At 38.0% G+C, this 12,434-nt stretch overlaps 2 protein-coding genes and 1 non-coding gene across 3 annotated transcripts; 2 read left to right on the plus strand and 1 right to left on the minus strand.

The window, feature by feature from the left end:
- Nucleotides 1-128: 128 nt before the first annotated feature.
- LOC111469511 lies at nt 129-2,335 on the plus strand. Its single transcript, XM_023114807.1, has 4 exons — nt 129-491; nt 762-860; nt 948-1,085; nt 2,077-2,335. The coding sequence occupies exons 1-4, from the start codon at nt 264-266 to the stop codon at nt 2,095-2,097; spliced, it is 486 nt and encodes a 161-aa protein (XP_022970575.1). The 5' UTR covers nt 129-263; the 3' UTR covers nt 2,098-2,335.
- A 4,091-nt stretch (nt 2,336-6,426) lies between these two features.
- Nucleotides 6,427-6,565, minus strand: LOC111469585. The gene has a single exon (XR_002714904.1). It is a non-coding gene; the product is annotated as a small nucleolar RNA Z247 (small nucleolar RNA).
- Nucleotides 6,566-7,323: 758 nt separating this feature from the next.
- LOC111469478 (zinc finger CCCH domain-containing protein 40-like) lies at nt 7,324-12,104 on the plus strand. The gene is made up of 4 exons (XM_023114757.1): nt 7,324-7,604; nt 7,907-8,176; nt 8,360-8,583; nt 10,886-12,104. The coding sequence occupies exons 1-4, from the start codon at nt 7,500-7,502 to the stop codon at nt 11,814-11,816; spliced, it is 1,530 nt and encodes a 509-aa protein (XP_022970525.1). The 5' UTR covers nt 7,324-7,499; the 3' UTR covers nt 11,817-12,104.
- Nucleotides 12,105-12,434: the final 330 nt, after the last annotated feature.

Here is a 12,434-nt window from a genome sequence, read left to right on the forward strand (position 1 = left end):
GGACCAGGTAAAAGGCTGGGAAGTCCAAATCATCCATAGGGTAGACGGATAAGGATCTGCAGATATTTTTTCTGGTTGAATCAAAAAGTGGGATCCCTTTTGAATTTTGGGCCCCAAAATCTCTGTACCATTTCACCAAACTAATAATGGCGGAGCCAAAAATATCTGCCATTTCCTTTCTCCGATTGATTCCATCCAGATAAAAACCGATTCGTCTCTCGTTGAAATACGATCGAAAAAGCAGATTCAGAGAATCAACGGCAATGGAGAACGGCAGAAAGCCCGGAAGGAGCGACGGTCGTCTATCAATGGAGGAGGAAAGAGAGATGGAGGCCAAAACTCGAGACTACTTCAATGGCGTCGCACCGAAGCGCCACACCAAGCCTCAGCGCAGCGAGTTCTCTGCTCATTACGTCGACAAAGTAAATGGCATGGACGATTACATTCCTGAACTCGCTGAGTTTAAGCGCCTCGAATCCGATCCTCTCGAGGTTAGTTTTCGGATCGATTTTCTTGATTAAGCTTTCCGTTAGTGGATCATGTATTCGATCCTCCAACTCTATGAAATGCAGTATACTGATTGTGTTTTTCGAATTTGAAGCTGAATTGGCGGTTCTACGTTGTAGTTACGATTAGGAAAAGGAATGGAATCGGATGTTGATGCGTATATTGCGTTAATTTGTGGAGAAATTGAATTAACTGTGACTAACATGAACGTTTTCATTCTGTCGAATCCTCCCATTGTTTTGAAATTTGAGCAGAGACTTGCTTATGATGGCCGTAACGGCAACATCCCTGATGAATTTGTGGAGACGAAGTATTATGACGATCTCAATTGTGTAGACAAACAGCACCACACGGTATTCTCTAGTCCATCGATCATCGATTATGATCTTTGTCTGCATGTGTGTGTGTGTGTTAACGAAGAAGATGAATTTTGCTTTCAGACAGGAACAGGATTCATAAGAACGGAGAATGGAGATTGCAAAAGTTTCAGGCTCGAAGTAGATTCTGCTGCCTGCTGCCATGGCTCTTGCAGGGGTAATCCGGCGACCAACGACTGGATTCCGGCCACTAATGATCTGGTAAAATCACCGTAATCCACTTCAACTCATTCATTGTGTTTGCTTGGATAAATTCATACGACTGAAGATCTTTTTTCGATGTGTACGTGTTTTTCTTCACAAATTTTACTAATTTGTTAGTTATTTTTTAGGTTGAACGATCATTCTAGTTCTATTGCTAGGAAATTTGACCCAAAATTTTGGACCCTTATGAAATATGCTTTCTAAAATTAAGGGACAATTGGTACCAAAAATTTATCCTCAAAATTTCTGTCTTAAACCCACAAACTGTAACCCAAGAAAAAATGTTTCTTTCTCCTCCCTAAGACGGGATCTCACAATACACCCTTCTTTGAGACCTAGCATCTTTGTTGGCACTCGTTCCCTTTTCCAATTAATGTGGGACCCTCCAATCTACCTCTTTCGTGGTTCAACATCCATCACCGCCTTGTATCCACTCCTTTCGGAGTTCAGCCTCTTCACTGACACATTGCCATTATCTAACTTTGATACCGTTACAACCTAAGCCCACCACTAGCGAATATCGTTCTCTTTAGACTTTCCCTTTCAGGCTAGCTTCATTCTCCGATCTAAAAAATTTCAAACACGTTTAATACCAAATTGTTTTCCACCTAGAAATGTGTTTGCTTGGATAAATTCATGACGGAAGATCTTTTTCATTGAGTAACGTGTTAGTCTTCACAAATTTTACTCTTTTGTTAGTAATTTTTTTACGTTGAACGATCATTCTAGTTCTATTTCTCCTCAAAATTTCTCTCCTCACTCCAAAATTACAACACAAGTTTTCAGTCTTAAATCATTTGAAAGCAAAGAAAAGTTAAAAGATCCATAGTTATCTTAAAGGAATGATCTCACTATCCTTGAAAGTGCATACACCAAATCTACCATTAATGCCTTTTCCCCCTCTTTTTAATAATCCCTTACATTATTAGAAGATTACAAGTTCATTCTCAAATACATTATTTATATTTGGGGACATTTTATTTGGCAGGCAAACAGGGGTGATTATTAATGGAAGAAAAGTGAGTTATTGTAGACATTCTTAAGGAGCTGGATGTTGCATTGAGTAAGTAAGCTGCATAATGCTATTATCATTGTTGTTTTGAGCTTCAAAAACCACTGATTATATATATGTAAACTTAAAAGTCGAGCACCTAGCTGCACTATGCTATGCTATTTCTGTAGCTTTATTTTTTGCATTCTGATGGTGTATTAGAGCTTTTCAATTCAACTTTTACTACTTGGATTCATTGTAAGGGTATTAAAGAGTAGTTTCTAAAATTGTCTATTGACACCTCATAGATTAGCTCTAAGTTTTTTAATGCTACTCTTAAAAATTTATAGCATTTGTCGACTTAGAGTCTGAATTCTTGTGTTCGAACTTCTATAATGTCATTTTCTCTCCAATTAATATTGGTTTTCATTTTTTCACGGCTTATTTTTTGGTTGATTGATGATCTAATACAATGATTTTTCCTTTCTAAAAATGGATGCTTCCAATATTTTTGTAGACATCGATATTTAAATCCTCAGGCATAGGTACAAAGATCGTAGACAAAATGATAAAAGTTGAATTATCAACAAAACCTGATGTCTGTTCGTGCTATTCATTATGATTGCTCATAAAGTTGATAGATTGAGACTCACAATGAACAAAGTGATTCTAGAAAAGTTTACTTGAGTATGTTCGAGTTTTGAACCCAAAGTTTTGCCACTAGAGAGTTTTATTAGGTTGAATGGCACTGTGACCTATACGCGTCACGACCTCGTGTATTTATAGATGTGTATAATGAGGATTACATTGTAACAAACCATGAAATCACAAATTTAGTAACAAACTAGGAAATCATAGATTCTCCTTGATTCATGATACCAAACAAGTAAATCTTATCTAACTATGTACAAATTGGCTGTTACTTTGTCATGATATCGGCGAGCTGATCCTTGGAAGATATGAGTCGCACATCAAGCTGACGAGTCGATACTCGTTCACGAACGAAGTGATAATCAACATCAACATGCTTCATCAGTCGATGAAAGATTGGATTGGAGGATAGATAGGTGGCACCAATGTTGTCACACCACAGGCTAGGCGTTCGCGCTTGCGAGATCCCAAGCTCACGCAAGAGGACTTGGATCCAGATTAATTCGGTAGTGGCATCAGCAACCGCCTTATATTCGGTCTTCGCACTAGAACGAGAAACTGTCGATTGTTTCCTTGAACTCCAGGAGATAAGATTGCCACCAAAGATGATCGCATTAGCCTTCAGTGCTTTGACGATCATCAGGATTCCTTGCCCATCAGCATCTGAAAAGGCAGTCAACAAATCAGTGCAGGACTTTGTAAGACACAAGCCCATATCAATAGTGTCATGTAGATAACGGAGAATTCGTTTGACTGTCGCCCAATGTATAGAAGTCGGGGAGGTCATAAACGTGAAGGGAATGAACTCTTCATCCACGTAGCAGAAGCATTGGTAACCGTTTTGATTTTTATTAAGAATTAAAACAAATCAATAAATAGAAGAGTAATAACTCTACCAATGTACAAACCCTAGCTTGCAAGACTCCGTATTCCAACCATGCAGAAATTCTTCAACATTCTACAAGATCTTCCTTACTATGACTCGAACACAAGGTCAAGGCTTTTACTATGACTTGAACACAAGGTCAAGGGTTGTGGGAGCCTCTTGAAAGAAAATCCTAGAGGAATTGGGGAAAGAGTTTTGAGAATTCTCGAGAGGAAGTGGGAGAGATTGATGTGTGTTTGGCTCAACCCAAAAGTTCTATTTAGGGACTCTTGGAGAATCTTTGCCAAATAATAAATTTGCACACTTAATATATTAGAATATAATACCTTGTATAAATCATATTTAAATATTATAAGATACCTAATATATATTTAATTAATTTAAATTTCATACAAATTTCAAATATATTTTTATTTAATGTATCAAAATATATTAATTGATTTAATATTTAAGTGTATCAAATACCATAAATATATTTTTCTTTTAATATATATAATATATTAAATAATATTAATTTCAACCGTTCAAATTAATATATTTTTCTTAACCTATCTCATATTAATTGTAACACTTCAAATTAAATATATTTTATCTATTTATTTAATATATTTAATATATTAAATATTAATTTGAACATTTCAAATTAAATTTATTTTCTACTTTATATTTAATATAAGTTGAACACTTCAAATTTTCTTTCAAATAAATTGAACCTTGATACTATGAGCTAGCGCGGTGACTGTATGACTATGGACCTACAAATTATAAGCTAAATGATACAAAATTAATTAATTAAACTCTTTAATTAATCAATTTCCATTCATTAACTAGGTCACTCCACTATGGACCTAGAGTTGCACTCTTATGCACTGTATGACAAGTTATGTCCATTGATATAATCATTACAAGCAAGTCGATCCTTCATGAGTGGTTCATAATTACAGCTGGGTCAAAAGTCCGTTTTACCCCTGCAATTACATCTTTCAAAGTACCACTGATTCTATAATGAACAATTTGTCTATGATCCAATCATAAACCAAGTCCCTCTCGGGCCAATGAGAGGGTGGGGCTCCATTGTTCAAGTCCCGAAATCAGTACTTAAGAGAACAACTCATCTACTTTCCTTATATGGAAATGAGTAAATTCCATAGTAGGCATATTGAATCGGCTAAAAGAGTCATTCTGACCCACCCAGGTAAATTAAAGGACAAGCCCTCACAGGCAGTAGTTTATAACTCACCCAGGATTAAAATTGAGTCGCATATGATCATCATGCGAAATATTAATCTTCTCAATTAACGGATTTATAAGGAGAGATTAAATATTTCTTGGTCCAGTCTTATACAAACTCATTGGATAGGATACCCTCACTTACATGTCTCCACATGAATGATTAGGATCAAATCATTTGTAACGATTACAAAGTGGGCTGTATCAATAGTCTTACCAAGATAAGACACCCAACCTTATCCATATACTATAGACTCTTCATGTTATTACTTGAACACAATCTTCTTGTATGTTAACCACATACTGTTCAAGATTACATCAATAACCTTGGATTTTCATACCATGGATAACAATTAAATAATATAAATTATTGTTAAAAACTAAATAATTAATTACCAGCCTTTAAGACATAAATCCCAACAAAACTGATACACTCTGTTGACACGGAAGAATATATTAGAACGTGTCAGAGACAAATATTGGAGAGCACCAACGACACTCCGATAGCGAGTAGTATCCTCAGACGAGTGCTTTTTACCACCATCCAATAATTTCTCACTAGGAAGCATAGGTGTGGGCACACCTTTGGAGGTGAGCATATTGGTTATGGACAATAAATCTTGAATGTATTTATGTTGTGTCAGAACAAGTCCATTGGAAGTATGTCAGACCTCAATACCAAGAAAATAACTCAAAATATCAAGATCCTTGACGGTAAAATCATCCCGAAGTTGTGTAAGAAGTTTCTCAGTAGCGGTAGAAGATGAGCTGATGATAATAATGTCATCAAAATAGATGAGGATATACATCTGAATGCCCGTCTTGTTAAAAATGAAAACAAAGACATCAACCTTTGAAGGTGTAAAATCCAGCTGTAAGAATATAATCTGCCGAATAGCCCAACCGCGAGAAATAGCAAGAGATAATAAGAGCCGAATGGTAGTGGGCTTAACAACTGGGCTAAAGGTATCATCATGATCAACGTCATACTGCTGTTTAAAACCCTTTAGCAACCAAGCGTGCTTTGTAGTGATCAATAGAGCCATATGACTTTTGCTTGAGTTTGAAAACCCATTTGCAATCAATAAGACCAGCATGAGGAGGAACTAAGTGTCATGTCTTATTTTTGAGAAGTGCCAGAAATTCATCATTCATTGCCTGACGCTAGAGGGGATGCTCCATAGCAGAAATATGTGAAGTAGGTACAGAGGCAGAAGACCAAACTACAGAATATGTTATTGTTCCATCTGTTCACACCTTGGGTTGTGTTGTACCAATTTGGATCATTTTTGTAAGAGGAAGTAGTCGCCAGTGCCGCAGAAGGAGTAGAAGGAAGTCATCCATTTTATGTCAGCAGGGAACAACAGTATGCCCTACTTTGCCGCAGATATGGCAGGAAGGACGAGCAGAAGGGTCACGACGATCACCAGCAGAACGAGAGGGCGCACCACCTTGAGAACAGCCACGACCACGATCACGATCCCTATGCCCACAGTTCTTTTGCTGACCACCACGACTAACATAATTGACAAAAGATCTAGGATTTAACTGAAGTTCAGCTTGGTGTTGTAGTTGGCGAGCTTCAAATGCCATTAGATGTACAAACACATCATCAAGCTTGAGGACTTCACTCTTGGTAGTCATCGAGGTGACGAAGGGATCATAGTCAAGGCCAAGACCAACAAGAAAATACGCGATCACATCATTATCCTGCAAGGCAGAGCCGGCAGCGACCAGCCCTTTGATCTTGCGAAAATAATTTGCAGCAGACAGATCGCGTTTCTTGGACGTGGTGAGCTCAACACGGATTTGATAATGCGAGCATGAGTTGACGACGAAAACATCCGCTGCAGGGTATCCCACGCCTCCTTGGACGTAATAGCGGCAACCACATCGTGAAGAATCTCCTTAGACATGGAGGAGAGAAGACCGATGGAAATGGTGGATTGAGAGGATGAAGAAGATACAATAGATTAATGAATAAACCTTAGCTCTGATACCATGTTAGGTTGAATGACACTCTGACCTACGACCTTGTGTATTTATAGATGTGTATAATAAGATCATATTTATAGATGTGTATAATGAGAATTACATTGTAACAAATCATGAAATAACAAACCAGAAAATCATAAATTTGTAACAAACTAGAAAATCATAGATTTAGTAATACACCGGAAAACCAGAAGTCATAGATTCTACTTCATTCATGGTTACAAACAAATAAATCAGCCGATTATTTAGTACATCTATTATAATATACTTATTTTTAGGAAGTATTATTGATACAGATTATTTTTAAATATTAAAATAAAATAAAAATGTTGTTAAATACCGATTAAAATATATATATATATATATATATGTTTTGAAAATAAATTGAAAAAGGAAAAGGAAAAGGGCATAGTCAAAGCGGGTTTGCACCGACCCATATTTAGACCTAACGGGAACACATGGGCATTTCTATTCACGAAATCTCTCAATTCAATTTCGATTTTTTTTAAATAATCAGCCATTCTTCCCTTGGCTATGGCGGTCGTTGAGTTTGAAGGCTGAGTTACTGATTGGGGATTTCCAAAGACTTGATTGATTTCTTGAAAGTTCCTCTCAAGGTTGCGAGGACAGAGTTGGTTGGGCTCGACTAGAATTTTTCATGGCGCATCGGTTACTGAGGGATCTGGAAGCTGATGGCTGGGAGCGCTCTGATTTTCCCATCATCTGCGAGTCTTGCCTCGGCGATAACCCCTACGTTCGCATGGTATGTTCGTTCTTGCTTCTCCTATCTTATTTAACGTTAGTACCTCTACCCCGCGAGTTATTCGATCCCGTTTTTGAATTACGTTCAAAACACCACAATTAATCACTCGAATGTTCGAATAATTCCTTTTCGAATTGTCATGTTCCTGAAAATACTCTAAATTAATGTACGTGGTTGAATACGGACCCAGATGGTTTCTGTTAACTGTTATGAATTTTATATGTGGGAAGAACAATGGATTTGTGGGTTAGTATTCACTCAAGACATGACTTTGATTTAATGAATGTGATTTCTGAATGCAGACGAAAGCTGATTATGATAAAGAATGCAAAATATGCACGCGCCCATTTACAGTTTTCAGGTGGAGGCCTGGACGTGATGCTAGATATAAGAAAACAGAGATTTGCCAGACATGTAGTAAGTTAAAAAATGTATGTCAAGTTTGCCTTTTGGACCTTGAATATGGCTTACCAGTTCAGGTTCGAGATATCGCCCTATCTATCAACTCCAATGATTCTATTCCGAAGAGCGATGTGAATAGGGAATATTTTGCTGAGGAGCATGATCGGAAGGTATGCACTTTCTGCTGGAGTATTTCCTTGGATTATAGGATAATTTCGCCTTGTAGTTGTTGGTGAAATAAATCTGGTGAAGATTGAAGTAATTGTAATTTTTCTATTTGAAAGCTTTAGAAGGTCTTTGCAACTTCGTTGTTGCTTGCTTTATGCTAATTTTGTTCAATGTTGACCATGCAGGCTAGAGCTGGTATTGATTATGAGTCCTCGTATGGAAAGGCACGGCCAAACGATACTATTCTGAAGCTTCAACGAACTACACCATATTACAAGAGGAACCGTGCACATGTTTGTAGTTTCTATATTAGGGGTGAATGCACCAGAGGTTCTGAATGCCCTTACAGACATGAGATGCCTGAAACTGGAGAGTTGTCCCAGCAAAATATAAAGGATCGTTATTACGGGTATGGTTGATCTATTTATTTTGAATGATTTGCTGTTATGTGTCCAATCTATTTATTTTGAATGATTTGCTATTTATTTTGATCTATCTATTTATTTCTCTATGATTTTTTTACAGTCATCAACTTGCATTTGGTTGCATATTTTAAGATTTTTTTGAGTTTATATCATATGATGTGTATAGTCTTCCAAAAGTAATTATTTGTTGGAAAACAGGGATTATTGCTCAGTTATTCATATGCAAACAATTGATTGGTGGCCTTTTAAATTAGAATTTAGTACTTAGTGGGATATGAGTAGTATTTCCAAAGATGAGACATTGAAGTTGTAATAGCCCAAGCTCACCGCTAGTAGATATTATCCATTTTGTCCCGTTATGTATTGCCGTCAGCCTTATGGTTTTGAAACACGTCTTCTAAGGAGAGATTTTCACAACTTTATAAGGAATGTTTTGTTCTCCTCTCTTACTGATGTGGGATCTAACAATCCATTCCCCTTGGGGACCCAGCGTCCATGCTAGCATGCCACATGATGTCTGGCTTTGATACCATTTGTAACAACCCAAGCCTACCACTAGTAGATAGTGTCCACGCTAGCATGCCATCTGAAGGTGAAACTTCTTTAGCCTTCCCTCAACTGCTAGACATACTTGATGTCTCTGCTCTTTCTCTTTTATCTATTTCTCACCTTTGATATTTTTCTTCCTCTATTTCTCTCTTTCATTAGAACACAAATCTGCTGTTCTCTTTCGATTGATACTGGATAACCTTTTCCTCCATCAAGCTACCATTGTTTTTCTCTATGAATAACCTTTTATTTGCAATTGTTTTCATGATTGTTTTTAGATCAGAAACAATTGTATAGACTGAAATCATAAGATATGCAACTTTATTTTATTTTTGATTATGGCCTATTTTTTAGATATCCTAAAAATTGATAATTGTCCTATACCTGTTTATCAAATAATAATATATACTTCCTTGCTTAGAATTTCTTGCCTTGGAAATTCTCTCTTTCATAAAAGCCTCGACATTGTATGATATTTACGTACTCATTATGGTGATTCCTTGTTTTAAATTGATGGCATGCAAAAGCCTAGTTCAACGTAGGAGTTAGTGCTTCTGTGTACAAGAGTTTGATGTCTCTGATTCAGAGTTGTAGAAGTCTCTTATTGGGTATAGGATTATAGTTGCCAACTGCTATGCACATTGGCAATTTTCAAGAAATCGAGTGAAAGAATGCAAGGGCAAACATAAATTGAACCCTACAAAAAATAGCATCTCAAAGAGAGAGAGAGAGAGTGCTAAACTAGAACCTAACAAATATACTCCTAACATAACAAATGATTATACAAACGTCTCTACAGATTTATACCCAAAGAGGGGCATTATGTCTCTGTTGAGGATTGTTGGAGTCCCACAAAGGCTAATTAAGGGGAAGATCATAGATATATAAGTGACCCACATTGGCTAATTAGGGGGAATATCATGGGTATACAAGTGAGGAACACTATCTCCATTGGCTAATTAGGGGGAATATCATGGGTATATAAGTGAGGAACACTATCTCCATTAGTATGATGCCTTTGGGGAAACCAAAAGAAAGTCACGAATGCTTATGCTTATCATATTAGTGTGGAGGTTCGTCGCTCTTAACAGCCTCTAACAAAGGATCAAGCACTCTTGAGAATACTACTCTTCCTTATGATGAAACAAAACTTCCTCCATCGCAAGAGATTTATAATCCTCCATCGCAAGAGATTTATAAGGCCAGAATCCCTGCTATGGGCCAAACTAACCTCAAAGGTCTCCAAAATACAGTTTCAAATTGAACGAGTGAACTGACATCTCTATAAAAAAAGGGCTCTTGTACATCTTCCTAAGTAAATGCACCAATTGGCCCAACAAAGAGGAGGAGGTATAACTCGAGCATCTACGCTGGAATTGTGCTCGAAATGTTTCATTTATGAAAGGGCACACGTAAGCCATTTTGGAATTTGGAGCGAGTTAGCGTTGATACAGGTAGTTACCCTCACTTATCAAAGGAAGAGTACTCATTAGCAATTTGGGAGTTAGAAAGGATTTAGCGAGTATACGTGGGTTGTTGTGAGCGGTATCACATTTAATTTGATGGTTACATTCCGATCATAATGACTGAAATAGATGGCGGAGATATATTTCATTCACATTTCGGTCTTCTATTTGCAAAAATGTTTAAAAATGTTTAAAAATTGCTACATATTGTCATTTAGAATGTACGCAGATATATTGCTAACAAGATTACCTTCTTTTCTAACCAACTCAGGGTTAATGATCCAGTTGCACTGAAGCTTCTTAACAAGGCTGGAGAGATGCCTTCTCTGGAGCCTCCAGAGGATGAGAGTATTAGAACCTTGTATGTGGGCGGCCTTGATGCTCGAGTCACCGAGCAAGATCTTCGAGATAACTTTTACGCTCATGGTGAAATTGAATCCATCAGAATGGTGCTACAGAGAGCATGCGCTTTTGTAACTTACACCACCAGAGAAGGTGCAGAGAAGGCTGCAGAAGAGCTTTCCAACAAGCTGGTAATCAAGGGCCTTAGGTTGAAATTGATGTGGGGTAGACCTCAAGCACCAAAACCCGAGTCGGAAGGTTCTGATGAAGCGAAGCAAGCTGCGGTGGCTCACAGTGGAATGTTGCCTCGAGCAGTTATCTCGCAGCAGCATAACCACTTACACCCTTCAGGCAGTCATGATCAACCTCAAGCTATGCACTACTACAATATCCCAGCACCACCACCGCAGCAGGAGAGAGCATTCTACCCTTCAATGGACCCTCAAAGGATGGGAGCTCTGGTTTCAACCCACGAAGCTGGGGGGCCTCCTAGCGGACCTGCAGGTTCAACCGAAACTCGACCTGGTTCCGAGAAACAACACCAACAAGGACATCAATTTCCCTATCACACAATGCACCCACCACCTCCTACACAATATCAACAGCAATTTTATCCGCCGTATGGGTACGTGCAACATTATCCCCCATACCCTCCTTATCATTCGAGCATGCCTCCCCAGCCCCTGCCCCACCCCCAACCGTATCCTCCTTCAGGTACCCAGCAATATCAGCAGCAGTCTATACCACCAGGCTCAGCCCCTCCATCCCATGGAGGAGCATCTTCAGGTTCAGCACCACAGGGATCGACGCAGTCAGTGTCTGCCCCATCTGCAACACCTTCCGAACCTGCATCATCGTAGATCAACTCTTGAGGTGCCGAGGCTGGCTGTTGTCGATTCCGAAACTGAATATAGTCGCTTGGACGAGGAGGTGCAGGACCTCTCTGAGTCGGGAAGGCATTAGCCAGCCCCTGTTGTTGTCTTTGCCTTTGTTGTCATGACTTTATTATCTAATATGACACTCTTTTTACTCAGACACAGGGTGAGCAGTTTGGATTTGTTGCTTCCATTTCCCAATCTTTTTCTAGGCGAAGTTTCGTTCTTGTGTTAGTTTGATCTAAAATGAAATGGAAATTAAATTCGTTTATTCTATTTTTAATTTATTGATTATCCAACGTTATTATTTTTGTTTTTTTGCAATTATAATTAATGAAAATATTGTCTGGAAAATCAGAAAATAGCAAGATTTTGCACTCTTTTTTCTGGTTCAAATTTACTCTTCCAAGGCTATCCTTTTTCCATTTTTATAGACCGTTGGATTATTTCTTCCGTCTGAAGATCGACAGGTGACATTCTGCCACGCGCTTGATGTCCACGATAACATTGCGTGTGCTGGACTCTAGACTAGTATTTCCCGATTTGAAGAGGCATTTGTATACGGAAGCGAAACTTTTTTAATTGCGTTTTAAATTTTGATTT

This window comes from Cucurbita maxima, unplaced genomic scaffold (assembly GCF_002738345.1).
Source record: "Cucurbita maxima cultivar Rimu unplaced genomic scaffold, Cmax_1.0 Cma_Scf00040, whole genome shotgun sequence".
Classification (NCBI taxonomy): Eukaryota; Viridiplantae; Streptophyta; class Magnoliopsida; order Cucurbitales; family Cucurbitaceae; genus Cucurbita; species Cucurbita maxima.